Raw genomic sequence first — 18,530 nt, 5'->3', positions numbered from 1 at the left:
ACACAATTGTGAATCAGCCCTCCTGATGGCTAAAAACCCTTCAGACAGCCCTCTGAGAAGTAAGACTCCTGATCTTGAAAATTCTCCAGTGAAGTGTGTTATTTATAATTTCTATTAGCAAAAATGAAAATGTGGATAGATATAAATGTACATAACACATAGGTTTTCTGTCTCCCTTGTACCTCTTACTTACTTTCTAAATTATTAATTTAAGCATGAACTACCATTCCAAATACTAGAGAAGAATTCCAAAGACTTCAAACTGCAATGTATTTTAAATTTTGACCCAACAGCACCAAATTTTAAGTCAATGCAATATCACCAAAATACAATGAAATAATTTGTTTACAAAACCTGTCTTATCTTACTCATATTTATAAGCCAAACAGAACTGGTAAACCTTTGGACTTGAGCAGGGTGGGGGTGATCTCCTTGCAATAGCACTGGCTGAACAAATACACATGGTTTATATGGAAATGGCAACAAAGGAGATGGGTATTGGAAGGTTGGCTACTAATTAACCCAGGCCTATTTGGGAAACGAGAACTACAGTTTCAATTCAGCTGTTTCCTCAGCTGAAACTCTTGAAAACCACATCTGAGCTATAGTTTTTTTCTGAGATAAGTAAATATTGCCCACATCCTACCTACTAGACAGGTGTGAAAGTTTGTCACGGATCTGCAAACAGTTCCCCTTCCTAAACAAGAAAGGTGAAGGTTAAACAGTGGGGGTCACTCTAGTCTTTGGCAACAGGTTTCCAGGTATTTAAGATAAAGAGGCACCTTCTAGGGAGGATGTTTTCCTACAACTTCTAGAAATAACGCCACATATTCCTGAGAGATCTGCTTCTGGTTGTAATTATGCCGTGGCAAAGTCACAGTCCATTGTTGCAGTCATTCTGTGGTAATTATGTTACCTACAAGCATTATGACTGCTGATTGTGAATAACTAACAAAAGCAAATGGTTCCTGTGTAACAGACAGCTGGCTGCTTCTGCAACCTCCTGAAACTGCACACTGGAGTGAAGAAGGTGAGAAATTCTTCGGTGGTAAATTCCTCTGAAAAAAAAAAAAAGATAATTGAAGTACTCCCGAAGAGAGGAGTGTGGCTGAGTCAGTGCGTTTTAATATATTGTGGATTTGTTTGTCCTGTGCTAAAAAACAGGCTCATTTCCTTCAGCAGAACTGATAGATAGCAGTGTTACAGGCTCACCTGTAAAGCCACAGTCAAATTATTTGCTTAGAAAGAAAAAGCACGTGTCCCTTCTAACATATATAGAAGGCTCTGGTTGGATATCTGTTCATAACAGTTTACAGAACAGCTTTTCTTTCTTAAAGAAGTGGGAAATATATTCCATGTCTTGATTTGTAACAGAAACTCAAAGCATCTGAATCCTTCTCTCTCTGGATCCCATAATCCTGGGTCATTGTACTATGTGGTTTTTTTGTGGTATATGCACCACAAACATAGAGATAAACTATATTTATGCTTTAGCTCAATAATAGGAGTAATTACAAGATACCATTTGTTATCACCAGTGTATTGCATCTTTCTGTTTCAGCTATAAGTTTAATGTTGATATTACAATGAGACAGTCAAATACAGAAGCGAAAACTAAAGCAGAATAGAGAAAAGGCTACAAAGTTATTTTTCAATGTCTGCTTCTTCTGACTATTTGAAATATGTTGAAAATTGTACGTTGCCATTGTAATTGAGAAGTCAGACAGCTGTACCTGCAAAATTCACCTGTCTCTTATTAGGAAGGTAACTCATCAATGGTAAACGTTCCAAAGGGCTCACAAAAGCTACAGGAATGTTAGTGCTGTCACAGGAAAGGGAAAGCACAGACCAAATAAATTTCATGATTCTCCTGCTCAGTCAAGGGGTAAAAAATTTCCATTAACATTTCAGGTTGAAAAAGGTTGGGCTTTTTTTGTGTGTTGTTTTTTGTTTGTTTGTTTGTTTTAACTTAAAGTCTCTGCTTTCTTAGAAAATTATTTAAATTTAGAATAAAACAAATAAAAGATGTTTCTTCTTGATGCTGGCCAGAACTTTCTCTTATTTTTTTTTTTAGGCTACAATTGTCAATAAAATCCCTTTTCAAAGTGTCTTAAATTTAAGAATAATGTCCCAGACTAATTCTACATGGTGTGACATCTCCTAGGCAGAAGCACAGCCTTTAATTACATGCTTTAATTTCTTGGCAGGTCCCAGATTGAAACCCTGCTGTTAACTCCGGCAGTTAACCATACAATAAAGCACCTTCTCGCTCCTAGAGCCTGAAGAAGTGCTCTTAGCAACAGTTCTATAAGGGAGTGCCTGCATTTTTCTTGGCAGACAGAGGTGTGTCAAAGTATGACTAAATCACATTGAGTTCCATGTTATTTCTGAAATAATTATATATATTCCCATACAGTGCTCTTAGGAAGATGCACCTCCATTCCAGGCTGCTGGTGCAGAGACACAGTGAGAGCTGGACAGCCTGGGCCTGCACAGGAGAACCAGTGGCATCATGAAATCCATGGGGCAGATCCTGAGATTACAGGGAGGATCTAATGATAATGCAGACCATGTATTTCCTTGTGAACAACTTCAGTCTCTATTGTGCCCTGCCACAGCTGCCACTGCTGTTCTTCACTGGGGAACTATGTCCACTCAGTAAGTGCTCAAGCAACCAAGTACTTGTCCCCATCCCTGCCACTGCACGTTTGTTTATGATCCAGGATGACTATATTTCTTAAAAAAAAAAACCAAAACAAAACAAAAAAAGGCAAACAAACACTTTTCCTTCTGACTTGCTACACATCCTTTCCACCAGGTTAACCATTATACACAGAGCTGGTAAGCTGAGTTGCATCAAAGCCCATTATTAGCCCATATTGGACACTGATAATTTATATATCTGCAGCAGTGAATGATATATGCTTATCCTTAATAGCTCAAAGGCCTCTATTTATTCTACTGACCTGTTTTTTCCCTCATTTCTAAGTTCTCCAATTTGCTTTGCTGTCCTCTGCATCATTTGTGGCAATAAATGAGATACCTTTCCCTAGGCAATGTTCTTCAATTCATTATTTTATGAGCAGTTTTCATTGTACTACAGATTGAAATAAAACAGAAAGAAATTTTAAAAAGTATTCTTAATGCTTACTTTTAAAATCAAATGTAGATCTTTTCAAGGGAAAATTAATACCTCTGTGAGGTGTCAGATGGGAAACATGCAAAGGTTTGAATACATCACATCCATTTAATAAGATACTGTCACTCTGTCAGCCAAACTGCCCTGCTGAAGAGCCTCACTTTAATTTAGAGTAACAAATTCTTGAAATAAACATCTGAGGTGCTCAAATTCCTGGTCTGTCAGAAAGCTACTAATTAGCATCAAATGCTTTTGTGCTTAATTCACTGTGATTTTGACTGAAACGAAATAGGTAACTAGGCATTCACTACGACCCCTGAGAGGGAAGCAGATGGTTCAACACCGAATCATGTCACGTTCCAGCTGAACAACAGACAAAATGGGGAGGCCAAAAGGAATCTTACATACAGGACTGATTTAGAATAATTTTTAATGATTCTAAATATTTAGGGTTTGGTGGGTTTTTTTGTGTGTGTTTTGGTTTTTTTTCCTCTTCTTTTGGGGTGGTTTGTTTGTTGTGTTTTTTTTTTTTTTTTTTTTTTTTTTTTTTTTTTTTTTTTTTTTTTTTTTTTTTTTTTTTTTTTTTTTTTTTTTTTTTTTTTTTTTTTTTTTTTTTTTTTTTTTTTTTTTTTTTTTTTTTTTTTTTTTTTTTTTTTTTTTTTTTTTTTTTTTTTTTTTTTTTTTTTTTTTTTCTGCTTCTTGAATAATATAATTCCACCACAATAGATCATACAAGGAAAATTTCAGGCTAATGGTAGTTGGCAAGATAAGCATATAATCTGCATTTAAAATATGATGTACGTTCATTGATATTAAAGGTATGGAAAGCACTACCTTCAAAGTTCACTGAACCAATGCTAAATGCAAGGTAGAATTACAAGCGGGCCAATGGTGCTTCAAAACGCTACCGACAAAAGAATTACTGCAACGCTTTAAAGTAAATCAGTCAAGTGACTTGAACTCACTATTTGGAATATCATTCCTCCTTAGGCTGGGTATGTAATTCCAGTAGATTATAATTATGAGTTACATAAGATTCGGTGGAAGGTAGCGAAGATATATTAAAAATATTAATCACCGTTCATAAATAAGACTTTTCAAGCAACAGGATAATTAGTTCCATTAAGGTTACGTCTCCATTGATACTGTTGTAGCTCTTGCTAACATAAGTCCATCAGCTGATATGTTTTGTCACATGCAAATGTGTTAATTAGGCTTATTCATAACTTCCTTTGTTTCTGAGCTGATCAGTGGAACAAATGATGCCTACATTTTTCCTTCCAGCTCTAGGGTTAAATCTCCAGAGCTACAGGAGGTAGACTGGTGGGGGGGCACTGAAGTCAGCCAGCCCCTTTCCCAGGCTTGAGGTTTCTACTCACTAGGAGAAAGTTACATGCCCTTTGCAATATTGTGTTGTTTGTTTTTTTTTTTTTAAATCTCCCATATTTTCAGAGTCAAATTTCATTATTTGGCTGTTATTGCACGTCTGAATCATGAAAGACCACATCCTGATATAAGATTCTGCATCAGTAACGTATATGGAAAGTCTGATGCTGGTGTGAAATCTAGTCAAAATCAGTGTATAGATAGAGTTTTGGATTGAGATAAATGCATGCAACTAACTCAAGCTAGGACAACTATAATTAGGAATACATATTTTGAAACCTGTATTTTAGATAGATAAGTCAAAACAAGTCAGAATGTCAAAGCTGTAGAGGACCCTTAGTTCTTGGAGTCTATCAACAAACAGCACCATCACTTTGCACTCTATACCACTAGTCTTACAAGTTCTGCTTTCCTACACTAGTTCCACTGCTATTTTCATGTAATACCAACAAAGCACCTCAAATAACATCCTGTTAACACAGATAAGCCTGAATTTAATTTCTTTTAGAAGCCCACATTTAGAGTAAATCTTGAATTAACTGATATTCTGGGACAGTGCTATTTCAAGAGGTCCAAGAGGGACGGTATTTTGGAATACAGACCCACACTGTGTCAAAACCACGTGCCTTTTTCTCTTCCTACATACAGGCAGCTCTGACTCTCACAGAATCAAGCACACACATCGAGAGCACAACAGACGCGATGACACAACGGGATGCAGTACAGATATCATTTGCTAAGCAGACTGCTGGAGTCTGGTAGGCAAGTCCCTGCCATCACCTGCACTACCAGGGAGAGAGAAACTCAGTTTCATTCTTCCCAGACCTGGGAAACACAACCTCGAGAACTAATTATATAGCCAAAGACACCCTCAGCAGTCAGATATCCTTGGGGGACTTTTTTGGTCCACTAGAAGTTAACTATCCTACCAAGAGAAAATTCACTTTCCTCTGGCCCCGTTCCCACACACACTCCCTACAGCTATTTCCACCCACGCCACAGCTCTTTTTAACCGTGTTTAAAAAGCTGAGAGCGAGAGAAATGTGCTGCTGCTGCTGCTGGTGCTCCTCCTCCTCAGGTGGGCGGGTTGGTAGCTGGTCAGTTTTCTGCAGCATTTCTGATTGCTGAATGCGTGGGAAGCCAAGAGCAGGGAGGGAAGGAAGCGGCCCTCTTAGGGAAAGAGGCATATCGGAGCAAGTGGGAAGCAAATAGCCCCTTCCCACCTGCACATGTGCAATTATGTGCAATTGAAAAACTAATACAATGGATCTGCAAGCAGAGGTTTCCAAGCTGTGGTCCTAAAAGGCATCAAACCGCTTGGGTCTTAAAGCCAAATTCGGGGGTGACCAGATCTCTGGGAAGACAGCATTTTTCACCCACGAAGAACAGGCTCGTGGGGAGGAAAAGGAGGAGGGAAGAGGGCGTTCCTCACAGTTATGGCTTCGTACGTGGGTGGAGGGTGGTTCGAGGAGAGGAATGACAGATTGCTTGTGGCAGCAGGGAAGAAAGATGTAGGAGGGTGTTTGCCCAGGGTCCCGTCTAACCCAGGGAGTACTGGCAGGGTGGATGCAGCACGAGTGGTATGTCTAAGCCGGGATGGGTGGGAGGAGAGGAACTCGCTGGTGGATGGACCTCGCGCAGATCCTCCCTCCCTGTCTCATCAACACGGCAGCATCTGCAGCAGCACCCAGCCACCCCCACGCTTTCCCCTGGTGCCCTCTGAGGCCAAAGGAAAATGGAAAGTACTTCGCTCACACAGCTTCATTATGGATTTGCTTTCATCCTTTTCCAAACACTTCTAGTCCCCCACTGATAAGATGCAAATTAACTGTTGAAGAAAAAAAAGGGGGGGAAAAAAAAGTTGGTTTTTTTTTTCCCCCTCCTCCCTCACACACTTTCTTGTAACAGGAGAAATTCTCTCCTTCATGCCATTTGCTGTGCCCTCAGCCCAAATCTGTGATTTCAGATGTTGCATGGATGCATTATCTGAAAAATCTCTGACCAAAAGCACCAGGGAAGGCACTCTATACAAGGACATTACTCATAAAACAAAAATTTCCTTCTCCATATTACACAGGTGTCTGTGGTGTTTCAGTTCTTCCCTGGGCTGGCCTATTGTTGGAGAGTGGAGGAACTGCTTATTTTAAGGCTACTTCTGCTCTCAATGACATTACTGGAAGACTCTCCACTGCAGATCTGAGCCTTTAACATTTGGCATCCAAGTTGGCACAAGGAAATTTCCACCTGTGTCACCTGTGGAGGTGCTTTAGAGTGCTGCCAACTGAGACTGGACTGCGAAATAACAATGTGAGGATTGTTTGTCAGCACAGTAATAACGAGTTAGCAGGGAAGAGCTGGAAATTTTCCCATTCTGTTCCTCAAGCCCTCACAGACTCATTTTCCCTTACCTTCACATGCTGTAAGGATGCACTTGCTACCCACGCTCAGAGCAATTAGGTACCAGCTGTTAGATCAGCAGAGGAAAAGATTAAATTTACAGCAAGCCTGGACACAGGAGCACGGGACAGGATGAAGTACTTGTGCCATTTATTATCTGGTCTTGGTCAACTACACTGGGAGCCCTCAGAGGCAAGTTTGAGCCACAAGTTAATGATTAACTGGGGATATACAGGTGGCACACAGAAAGCAGCTGAGCTGCTCTTGGAATCCTTCTAGGGAGCAAGAGTTCCCGCATTCTAAAGTTTTTTTTTTTTTTTTTTCTTCTGGAAAAGAAACCAAAAAACCCCAGAAACAAAACCTGAAAACATCTGCTCAATTCTGAAGTCCTCCTACAGTCTGCAAGTTGTTTTCTCTTTCCAAACCTGCTGAATGCACTGCCAGGAAATTTTTCCAGGGGGAGGAATTACAACCTGCTTATCCTTCTGGCTATTGCACTTGTACTCCCCGAGTTCCTGGCTTGGTTACTAGGTGTGCTGCTCACCTCCAGTATATCCAGTCTCCTGCAGCTCTGTTTGCAAATATTAAATCATCCATAAACTCCTAGGTTAAAGGTCATCTCGTTCCACTGATTCTCATGCAACTCCATTATTTTCACTCTTTTTCCTATTTCCACTTAGAGAAGTCTTTTATTTACTTTTTAGAAAACATTTGATATTCCACTCTGCAAAAAATGGGGTGTGCAGGAGAACTATGAAAAAGCAGAATGATATGTGAGTTACTTTTTGGGCTGGACTGCAGTCAACTAAATGGCCGTCTGCAATAAGATCAAAATTCCCTAACACCTACCACCCCCCTAAAAAAACTATAGGAAAATTCAAGCCACCATCAACATGTTTAAAAAATGAAGAACACTAAGCTCAAAGAAGATGGCTCTTCGGTCACCACCCCTTCTTCCTGAAAGCAATTTATATTAAAAAAAAAAAAAAAATTAAAGAAAACATGGAGCATAAATTCAGTGTCACCACCATGGAAAGAAATCAGTAGCTGTTGGAAGACTGCTTGCTGCTACTTCATTGTTTACAAATGAGAAGGCCCCACTCTTGCCCTAAATCAGACACAGCTGGAATACCACAAAGAAAGGGTCTACACCATTATTTACACTAAACTCAGAGGGAGAAGACTTTAAAATCAGCATAAGTAAAAGATGAATCAGATCACCGACTTCTATTTTGGACCCTTGAAACAGACACCCTGTGTAATCGTGTCCTGATCACAGCCTTGCCCATGTACAAATGGAATTTGTTAAAGAGATTTCCAGGGGTTTCAGACAGGTCTTACCCAAGTTTAGCTTTCTCATGCCCATTTCTTCATTCCCACACCACCGCCGGCGAAAAGATTATCTGACAGAAAGGTTCTATTTAATTGTGAAATGTATAGACTTTAAGACATAGGATGTGAAGAACAAAAATGTTACCTGCTTATCAAAATCCCCATTATTGGTTATGCCTGGATGAGAATGTAGAGCTATCCTAGGAAAAAAAAAAGAAAAATCTAATTCAGGGTTCAGGTTTGGCAATAAGCTACATCATTGATCATCATATAATCTTTAGACAAAAGTGTGAGTAGTCTGGATTGCCTAATGAATTCTGCAGTTCATTAGTTTGCAGTACCCTTCCAGTGACTGAAAAAGAACCTCATGTCCTGTTCTCAGTTATTTTTTGTTCGCAGTGTACAAGACTGAAAACTGAGACTGCGTTAATACACGAATGTTCTGTATCTTTTTTAATGCCTATTTAGTTTGATTAAGACTTTTACAACCAAATTTAATACACCCTGAGAGTCATTGCAATGGAAATGCCAACACAGATGACGCTGCTCTAAGCAGGGACTGAATCATTTCTCCAAATGAAGAGCAAGGTTGCCCTCTGGGGACTTTTCTAGAAGTGCTTCTGAGAGCTGGGATATTTTTTGTTCCAGCAAAATATATGAGCTAGAAGGTTTTGTTTGGATTTTTAAAATACTAATGTGAATCAAGACAGCTGGTGCTAAGAACTTGATACACCGAGAGGTGATGAAGCTACATGTCTACCTAGTGCACTTTATTGTCATTTATTCACACATTTCATCACACTTTTCAGTATCAGTCTCATGCTGGTACATGTCAGCCTGAAAAACAAAATTCATGGAATGGTCTTAGTTACGGAAATCAAAGTGAATTTAGCACTGTGAACTCCTAGCACGATGGCCATAAATTCTCAAGTGCCCTAATATTCTGTTTTTGTTTTTTTTTTTTTTTTAATAATAATTTTAAAAAGAGGCAATTTTCCCACTTGTAATTTCTGAGTCAATTTATGCTGAACACACACACGCCGTGTTTGAGCTCACAGCTGTCTGCAGAAGCTGTTGGGGCAGTAACCGTGCTAGTGCTTAATCCATGTATTCACCTTCACTTATAAGCAGCTCTCATTGCGAGGTCACATTCAGAGCAGCTCCTTAATCCCACCTCACTCGCTATCTGTGTGTCAATAGCTGGGGGTGTGGGACAGCACAGGTTTGTCCACAGGGTGCAAAGCACGAAGAGAAACCAGGAGGTCAGAAATTAACCGGTTTCCCTGCTGAAAATAACAAACCATTAGAATGAAGTTTCAGTCCACGGGGCTGAACTCTGTGAAGGCGGTTTGGCAACGCCAGCTTGCCCCACTCTGGGGCAGCAACACGCACGGTTCGTTGTTGCTACACGCGGCATCGCTGCTTCACTGATAAAGGAAACCGCCTCACCTCGCGCCCTCACACCTCCCCGGCCTCACTCGGGACGGGGAACAGGGAGAGAAATCCCAGGTAAGGAAGGGGACCCGAGGTCGGCGGCCGGTCCCGGGACTGGAGCAGCCGTTCCCCGCCAGGGCTCCGGCGGTGCCCCCTCAGCGCCCCGCGCATGCGCCCGTCCCGCCCCGGGGCCGCCCCGCGCCGGAGCCGGCGGGGCCGCCATGGCGGGGCGGGTGGTGCGCGCGCTGCCCAGGTAACAACGGGGCCGCCCCGGCCCGGCGGGCGGGAAATGGCGCCGGGGACGGGCGGGACGGGACGGGATGGGCCGGCAGCGGAGCCCGGCCCCGCGGCTGCTGCGCATCGCGGCTTGGGCCCGGAATAGCCAGGCCCAGGCTGACTTTCCCGTCCTAAAAGACAGCATGTGGTTTAAAAATAGCGTAGGATGCCGCGGCGTTAACGTTTAACACGTAGGTGACTGGGTTGGTACGCTGAAGTTCCTCGTTCAGGGGGTCTGATGTCTGAGTAGCGCCACCGATAGCTGCCTTCCTCTGTGATAATTAAGAAATAACAGCCTCACTGCTTTAAAACGAGCGACACGGTCAAGGAATGCCCTGGTGTGGATCTCTCCTGTCACCCACAGACACTCGAGCCCTGTGGGAGCTCTTACACAAACCCTGTGTAAATACATGTACACACGAGGGCAGTTTTGTGCAATGGAACCTTTGGAAATACATTTAGACATCCAGAAAAAGGCACTAAAATCTTTAAAGGACGCACATTAACTATGACTTTCAACCCCCAAACCCTCTGTCTTTCCAGGTTCTCCTAACTTGAGAACATTAGTAGTTGACATTGGTACCTGCTCTCTATTTACTAGTAAGCAAGGAATTTGCAACTGTTTGGATAATAAGATTGTACCGTAATTTGCTTGGTTTTAAAAAGGAGAATGTAAAATACTTGTGTTCAGAAATTTTTCTGCCACTGCTTTGGTTAACCCAGCAGTCAGATATTTGATGATGTGGCTGGTTTATGGTTTTAGCTGTCTTTTTAAAATTTCTGTTTTAGGCTGAAGACAATCAACAGACTGCAAGTAATATTACAACATTTGGTAAGGACAGCATCTTGCTTGACTGAGTTGGAAGCTTTCAGGACTCCTCAGCTCCCTCAAGACAGACAGCACATGCAGCTTCTCATGTGCCTGCTCACTGTGGTTCTGAAAGCTGTCATTTATTGCTTAGGCACAGTATTGCCCACATCTTTGAGCACTTTGTTAAAAGTTTCTGTTATATTGTAAATTAAAGCCTAATTATTTTAGCTTTACTTAGCTTTATAGTTTCTGTGTTACCTTTGTAAATTCCTTAAATATTGTCCCACTGTGAGTTTGAAATCAATTGTAAAAATAGTTCAATGATTTGTTCTCTACTATTAAAAGTTACTTAAAAAGACAAAGCAGTGTGTACATTTGGATTTGCAGTGTCAAACTACCAATAGGCACACATGGCACTGTCATTGTTCTAATTGTAGGTATTTTCAGAACGTCAGTTTTAAGGAATTGTGGTTTTATATTGATGTTTAGGTGGGTTTTGTTTGTTTTTTCTTAATTTCATTTAAATGTCATTGTTAAAAATGTGCGGCCAAAAAAGTTGCCTGAGATTTATTACCCTGAAGGCCTTAAACATGGAGCAGTTTCAAAAGAACTTCAAATAAAACTTGAAGCACAGTGGGAAAGCGTATAATTAGTATACAATTGCAAAATGCATGTTTTATCATCTTAAACAATGCACTTTAAGAATATACTTCCATAAACACTCTTGTATGCTACTCAAGTTATCTATCTGATGACACTTGCTATATTTATTTGTTTTTGCATGTACAGAAAATGTCAAACCACACAGATTCAACAGCTGAAGTGTTGTTGGAAAAGAGAGGAGGTGCAGGAATAATAACGTTGAATAGACCCAAGGCTCTCAATGCACTAAATCTTTCTATGATCAAAAAAATTTACCCACAACTAAAGGTTAGTATCTCCACTTTTCCCAGTCCACTATACATATGTTATTTGAAACCAATTTTAAAATGCAATTTGACGCTTAGTGTACTGATTTAAAGAATGAAAGTCTGTGTGAGCGCAGTGGCCAATGAGCTCAGATTTATAGGATGAGAAGGAACAGGCAGTTACAAGCAAGTTAGAAAGAGAAAACGTCAAAGAAACAAGCTGTCAGACAAAGTTAAATTTAGCATCTCCATAGATAAATGAACATCCATATTAGTCCCAGAACTGAATTCAAAACAAGTGTTTGTATGTTCCTTTTTGGCAACACCCAGCTGGTCAGTTGGCATGTACAAATTTCAAGCTATACAGTGGTATTGCCTCTTGATCAGATGAGTATTTTTTGGGGAGGCTGGTTGAGATAAAAGGTACAAACCGTTAGGAAGCAAGATTCCTTAAATGAGGACTTTATGGATAAGGGCTCAGGGGTGGCAGAAAGACATTTGGCTCTCAAACTTCAAACTATTTTAAAGTATGGGTTGATTTGCTTTTTGAAAAAGTAAAATAAGAGTTATAGACAGTATACAAAGAAAGCCTTTTTTACCCGCACTTCAGGTCTTACATGGAAACATTTACTTTTTTTTAGACGTGGGAGCAAGATCCTGAAACTTTTCTAATAATTATCAAGGGAACTGGGGGAAAAGCTTTTTGTGCTGGAGGTGACATCAGAGGTAAGGACTATAGTCACCTAAACATTTGACATATCTTTGTCACTTGCTGCTTTTTATTTCCTTTGTTTACTGTGACTCGGGTAAACAGAGCCTTGCCACACAACAGTAAGAGATTAGTTGTGCTGACTTCTTATGACACCTTGATGTGCAGACGCTACTTAAGTGATTTCTCAGGAGAAAAAGAGTAAAAATTGGTATTCATAAACATTTTTATGAATAACTGGTAATAGCAGCCAGTCCTTCCTGGGGAAAGAGGGTTCTTGTCTCTACCTTTCTCTTCCCAGATTTTCATTATTGACAGCTTCTTTGCAAAGAATTTGAAGGGTCCTAGTAGGTAGCTCTGATAGCATTTGATAATTTGTGTCTGATGGTTTAGATGGCTAGATACAGAACTGACAGTGGTGATCAATGTATTTGATTATTTTTTAGCTATAAACTGTGGGAAATCTCCGAAGTGTGAAAATTAGCAGTTGTTCTAAACTGTAGGTAAACAAGGAGCACGGGTTATTGTTAAATTACGTCCTGCTCTAATTGGCTTCCCATTTTTAGTATTTAGAGTCTTAAGCAGGTTGAAGTGACTGTTGTATATATTGATATGAAAAATATCACAGAGTACCAGACATTAGGAGGAGTTACATAGCACAGAAAATGGAGCACACTCTCACAAGTATGTGACAGTCTCCAGCAAAACACGGTTGACTCAAACTTGAGAATTAACATTCATATTTAAGTTTGAGCAGATTTTCTAAAATATAATAAAGCAGGATTAAATTCTGTTTAATTGCTGTAGGAAAAAAACCCTGCTTATGTGGCATTATTTTCTGTTAACGTTACTTATATTTTCTATTAATTATTATTTCTATTAGTCTATTCTATTAATTATGACTTATATTTCTATTAAACTTCCTTCTCTTCCGAATTTTTATTTCTCTTAAGCCATCACAGAGGCGGGAAAAGTTGGAGATAAACTGTCACAAGAGTTCTTCCAAGGAGAATATAGGCTGAACAACGCCATTGGTATGTTTGATAGCAGCTTCTGAAGCAGTGCAGTTTTCATAACACTGGCCTTGAATGTGAATTTACTCTCTCTCTTTGCTAATCTATTGAAGACTGTGATAACATCATAGAAGTAGTAATTAATTTTTCTTTAACTGGGTTCAGTATCTGTAGTGAAACATCACATTTTTATACCTTGCATGCAGAATTTGTTTCTTTTGTCTGAGCTATTGTGACAGCTACTTTATCCCATCCCATTGTTCTGGGTAGTTATATTTCCCCTATGGAAGAATTAAGCCTTGGCTGCAGACACTGCAGTTCTGTGCTAAGAATCATTGATCTGCTTCAAAGGAGACCTGAGCTAAAAATAGATACATGGAAAATCATTAATATTCAGTCAGAAGATCAAATCATGTTAAGCCTTTCCATTTAAACGGACTGCATGAAAGACTAAGGCTCCAACAGGAGGCAAGAAAAATAGCTTATGGTTTCACATACTTGGGGAAAATACAGTACTACTATAGCCGTTGGACTTGATGATTCTGTCGCAAGGGTACATAATTTAAAAGTCTAGGGTTGTTTTGTTGGGTTTTTTTAATTATTATTAGAGTGTTCAATATATATAATGCATGTAATGACAAAACCTAGATTTTTGATAACTTTAGTATGATTTTATTCCTCTAAGACTGAGATTTCCGACTTATTTGTATCTTATATTCTACAACTTAAAAATACACAGGGGAGCTGCTTTCACAGCATTACTGTGGAAAAGGAACACTGCTGTAGTAAATTTAGCTCAAAGGCTAGCATCTACAGCCCATGCATTAGCTTGTATGTTCATGTAAGAACTAAGTTAAAAACACAATTCTGCTACATTTTCTAGCTACTAATTTGAAGGACTGAACTGCCTTTTAAAATACATTTTTTCTTAAACAATGATCTATAGTTGTTACAGAAAACCTAGCAACATGGATGCAGGGGACACCTGTATCAGCAATCTTTTTGAACTTCTATCTGGCCTGAAAACACTGAACACAAAGGCAGCTGTTTCATTCTCAGTGAACATCTGAATCTTTCCATGAATGGTAATTGAAAGCATCAGGGCTTTAGTTTTATGCCTCCTAAAGGCCCCAACAGATAAAGTTGGTCGCTAATAGTGTGGTATTATCATCTCGACCTGCCTGCTCCACATTCAAGGGCTGTAACATCCAGCAGAGTTAGCAAGACAGAACATGTTTGCATACTCGCTATTTGACTGAGACCTGCCAATTCATCTGGCTTTGTAGTAAAGCACTGAAGGGCTGACACACACTGTGCTGTTAATCCAGGCTGTGAGAGGGGGTGAGAGGGCAGTTGTTCTGTCCCACTGTCCTACCAAGCTATTTATAATAGCTAAATTGTCAGGTACTCACACAGCAGTCAATCTGACTGCTGTCAATTGATAGCTGTATAATGCTGTCTTACAACACTCACAATGCAGTAAGTCAGTAACTGGTGTTTCTTTAAGAGTTATATGAACCACCTTCATTATCAGTTGATATTTTACTGTTTAAATAACCCTTTATTTTCTGTTGCTCTTGCTGAAGTAAGACATGGGGAAACGTCTCACGTGGCAGGTAGTCACAGGTCCACTCTTTTGAAAAAGGTGTGTGATTGTTTTTCTTTACATTTCTTACAGGCACTTGCAAGAAGCCGTATGTGGCACTTATTGATGGCATTACCATGGGAGGGGTAAGTTAAGTACCTTGGTGCAATACCTGGCATAATTTATTTAAAGTAACGTAATATTCTGTACTTGAGTCGAATGAAGTGCACAGATGGCTTTTCAAACACTGCAAGAATAAAGATCATAATCTGAAACTTTGTCTCTTGCTTCTCAGGGTGTGCTGCTTCCCTTCTAGTGCTGCTGCTGTTCTTTCATAGCTAATATAATTGCTTTCTCTGAGGATCTTTGCTGAGCAAAAGAGCAGAATCCCCTCACTGCAGGAACCAACCCATACAAATGTTTTCAAAGTACTAAAAGGGAGTTTGGAGATCATACAAGATGTATGTAGATCTTGTATGTAGATCATACAAGAGCTGAGAAGAACTTTCCACTCAAAAGTGTATTAAAAAATAGAACTATATAAAAATACAGGCAAAGGACAACTCTTAAAAAAATTGGGAAAATATCATCCAAAGCTACACTTTAAAAGACATCCACAAGTTCCGTATTTTTCCAACAAATAATCTGGAAATACATCTACTTTCCCACCTCTGTAAAAAACCTATGAGTTATAGGATCCTGATTCCACACACGCACCCCCCCGCCCAAGGTCGCACCTTATTATTAAATCAACATGGAGAAGACTCAATGACATTGCTAGTTATACTTGGTGTTAATAATTTTTTCAACAATTGTTGGCTTTAAACACCATAAGTGTCTGCCATGCCACTGCTTAGATTTGTATTGTTTTCTTGCATGTCAGTATGATAAGGTTGTACAGTCTATTAGGAAGGTAGGATGTGAGAAGTGGAACACTACATGATCCATGACCTGTCATGACTCTTCCCTTTCCATCTTGCCTTACACATTTCATTTGTCTAATTTGGTTGTGGTCTTTTCAGCTGGTGATTTAAACACACCATACCTTTCTTCCCTTCGCTACCAAGCCCCAAAGATTTTGGCTAGAGAGCCATTCCCTCCCAACCTAGTGTACATACATTGTTTCTGGCATAAAGGAGACTACTTTTGTAGCTCTTCTTCCATAAAAAGTATTTTATTGACCATAGAATACCTGAAGGTTTGTGAATAGGAGATAGGGAATCCAGTTATTTTATGGAGTTTTGAATAGTAGCATGGAAGGCTATGAGTGAGCCAAACTGTTCAGCAAACTATGTCTTTTCAGAGCTCCTGTAGAGTGCTCGTTATGATTGTGTCCTAAGCAGGAACAGAATTTTGTCATTTGAAGGAAGGTATATTTTTGCATTAAGAAGAGCATAATGGAGTCAAATGAGTCCTGCGTTACTGAGATCCTCTATTAGTTCTCTTTCATTTAGAGAGCTTTTAAAAGACAGCAGTTAGTCTGAATCTTTAGTTGGATAACCAAATTGTAGTCTAGGATACCTAGATTTCAGTGGGACTTTGACAGAGTAATTGTCATTAGGGTTTGAATGACAATTTACTTGCTTATCCTCATATAATAGTAGCAACTGTCTTTGTTTATGGGTAGGGATCTAAATTTTAATTAAGCAAGTACACAGCCTAACTTAGGGGGACAAGCAGGTAGGTCTCAAGTTCCAGACTGCTTTTAAACCTTCTTTTTTCCTTTTGTTTATCCCTGAGTGCTGTTTGTCTTGCACTTGTTAATACAGCTGCAGTTTACTCTGAGATAAGGTACTTCCTGCGGGAGTGCACCATCAACACACTTCCCCCCACCCACTGGCAGTACATGGGAGCATCTACTGATAATTTTAACAGCGGAGGTCAGCAATAGAATTTCTCAACACTGGCTGATTTTTATGTACGTGTTTTATGTTTATTTTGAGTTGTCTGCTACACTTTCTCCTTTCAACCACCTCTCCTGTCTGCCAGATCTGTTTTGATTTCTCTCAATGGACCAATGCTTACATAAGAAAAGTGCATCAGCTGCTGCCTTTTCCCCACCCTCTTCTCTCACCATTTCCAGCACTGGGAGCCCCATCACAGCTGACATTAACCAAACTTAAAGCTTGCAGCAGCGGTTTTCTAGTGTGCTACAAAGAGGTTCATTCACTGCAGTGGGTTTTTATAGATGAGAACTTCTAGAAAAGCCCTTGAACTTGTCCCTGTCATACTGTCACCTTGTTCTGCTTGCTGGATAGAAGAACTATCCTACTGTAATTTTTCACTAGAACTGCATTCTTAGGAAGGAGTTACTGTTCATTACATAAGCAGGTGCTTTGTTTAAAATCCCTCAGTCACTGGGTTCTGTATTTTTAACACAAGCAGGTCATATTTCACCTATTCCATATCCTCAAGACCTGGGTATCTTATCTTAGTCCTGACAAGTCAGTAGGAGCTGGGAACATTTGCCACTTACAAACTCCAGTAAATGCCTTTGAAAATGTACATTCAAGCCCTTGGCTTTAAAAGCAAGTCATGTTAGCTTGGGCTTGTAAGTCAAGGGACACCCCTTTGACACTACAATTTCACTATAGACCATTTATTTATGAATGAAAATGCAAGCAAGCCAGTCTCAACCTTGCTCAGAAAAGCAGCACTATGCACAGAGTACTTTGCTGTTCTAATTAAAAAGAAGTTAAAAATCCCATAAGTGTATTAGAAACTCAGTTATTATGTACTTAGGTAGTAAAAGTTGCTACTGGTGCACGGATGCCACAGATCTGTGATGGAATTGTTCATCCAAAAAATGAACTGTTTCCCCTTCAGCGTTGTTGGCTAGGGGCTGGTGGATGGTTTGAGCTTTGAGAGCTTTGTCAGCCAACAGATGGGGCTGTGGAGCTTGTTCTCTGCACCTGCTTGTCTGTGCTCCTGTAGTTCATCAAAAATTGATATTCAAGATAAATGTATCTTTTCATCTTTTTGTACTTATTCAGAGCGCTACGTTCCTTTTTGTACTTATTTAGAGCACTAAGTTCAATTGACAGATTAGTTTGATGAAGCAAAGATGACTGAATTTTAATGAAAAACAGTGAAATGAGCTATAAATGTCACATTTACTGCTAAAGGGTTTATACTACTGAAGGGAACGTATTTGGCACGTACTCTCATGTTGCTAAAAACTACCTAGTAAATATATTGTTCATAACTACTGTTCAGATTATTTTAGTTGATTTATATCCATAGATTTTTTGTTTCCTTGAAATTGGATATACCTGCACGGTAGACAAGAAAGGCAGAGTATTTTTTTTTAAAATGTATTATCTGCAAATGACATCCTACAAATGTCAACTGACCAGAAATTATTGTTTTAGTTCTAGAAAAGTCTCAATCATACTGGGAGTTCTCTGGAGATGAACAGAAGTGTGCTTAGAAGCTCAGTCCAAAGCTAGGGTTTTAAATAGGGGTTTGGCACAAAATATATTACTGTATCAGATACTCTCTAACAGACTCTGAAACCTGTTTCAGAGCCAAAAAAAAACA

The 18,530-nt window shown here is 39.6% G+C and overlaps 1 protein-coding gene across 3 annotated transcripts in view; it reads left to right on the top strand.

Annotated features, from left to right (window-relative positions):
* The first annotated feature begins 9,879 nt into the window (after nucleotides 1-9,879).
* HIBCH (3-hydroxyisobutyryl-CoA hydrolase) overlaps nucleotides 9,880-18,530 on the top strand; it is a 39,834-nt gene continuing 31,183 nt past the window's right edge. The window contains exons 1-6 of one of the 3 annotated variants that reach the window (XM_027901982.1): nucleotides 9,880-9,941; nucleotides 10,754-10,796; nucleotides 11,565-11,705; nucleotides 12,325-12,409; nucleotides 13,346-13,426; nucleotides 15,084-15,136. In XM_027901982.1, the coding sequence (XP_027757783.1) occupies nucleotides 9,910-9,941; nucleotides 10,754-10,796; nucleotides 11,565-11,705; nucleotides 12,325-12,409; nucleotides 13,346-13,426; nucleotides 15,084-15,136 (435 nt within the window). In that variant the 5' untranslated portion in view covers nucleotides 9,880-9,909. Of the gene's footprint in view, nucleotides 9,942-10,276; nucleotides 10,393-10,753; nucleotides 10,797-11,564; nucleotides 11,706-12,324; nucleotides 12,410-13,345; nucleotides 13,427-15,083; nucleotides 15,137-18,530 lie in introns of those variants that run through there. The other 2 variants (XM_027901981.1, XM_027901983.1) reach the window with 2 other exon arrangements.

The sequence above is a fragment of the Empidonax traillii genome, unplaced genomic scaffold, assembly GCF_003031625.1.
Source record: "Empidonax traillii isolate 1590-97213 ecotype Southwest subspecies unplaced genomic scaffold, ASM303162v1 scaffold830:size275092, whole genome shotgun sequence".
NCBI classification, from domain to species: domain Eukaryota; kingdom Metazoa; phylum Chordata; class Aves; order Passeriformes; family Tyrannidae; genus Empidonax; species Empidonax traillii.
Note: the sequence above shows the minus strand (reverse complement) of the source record. Positions and strands in the feature narration are given on the sequence as shown.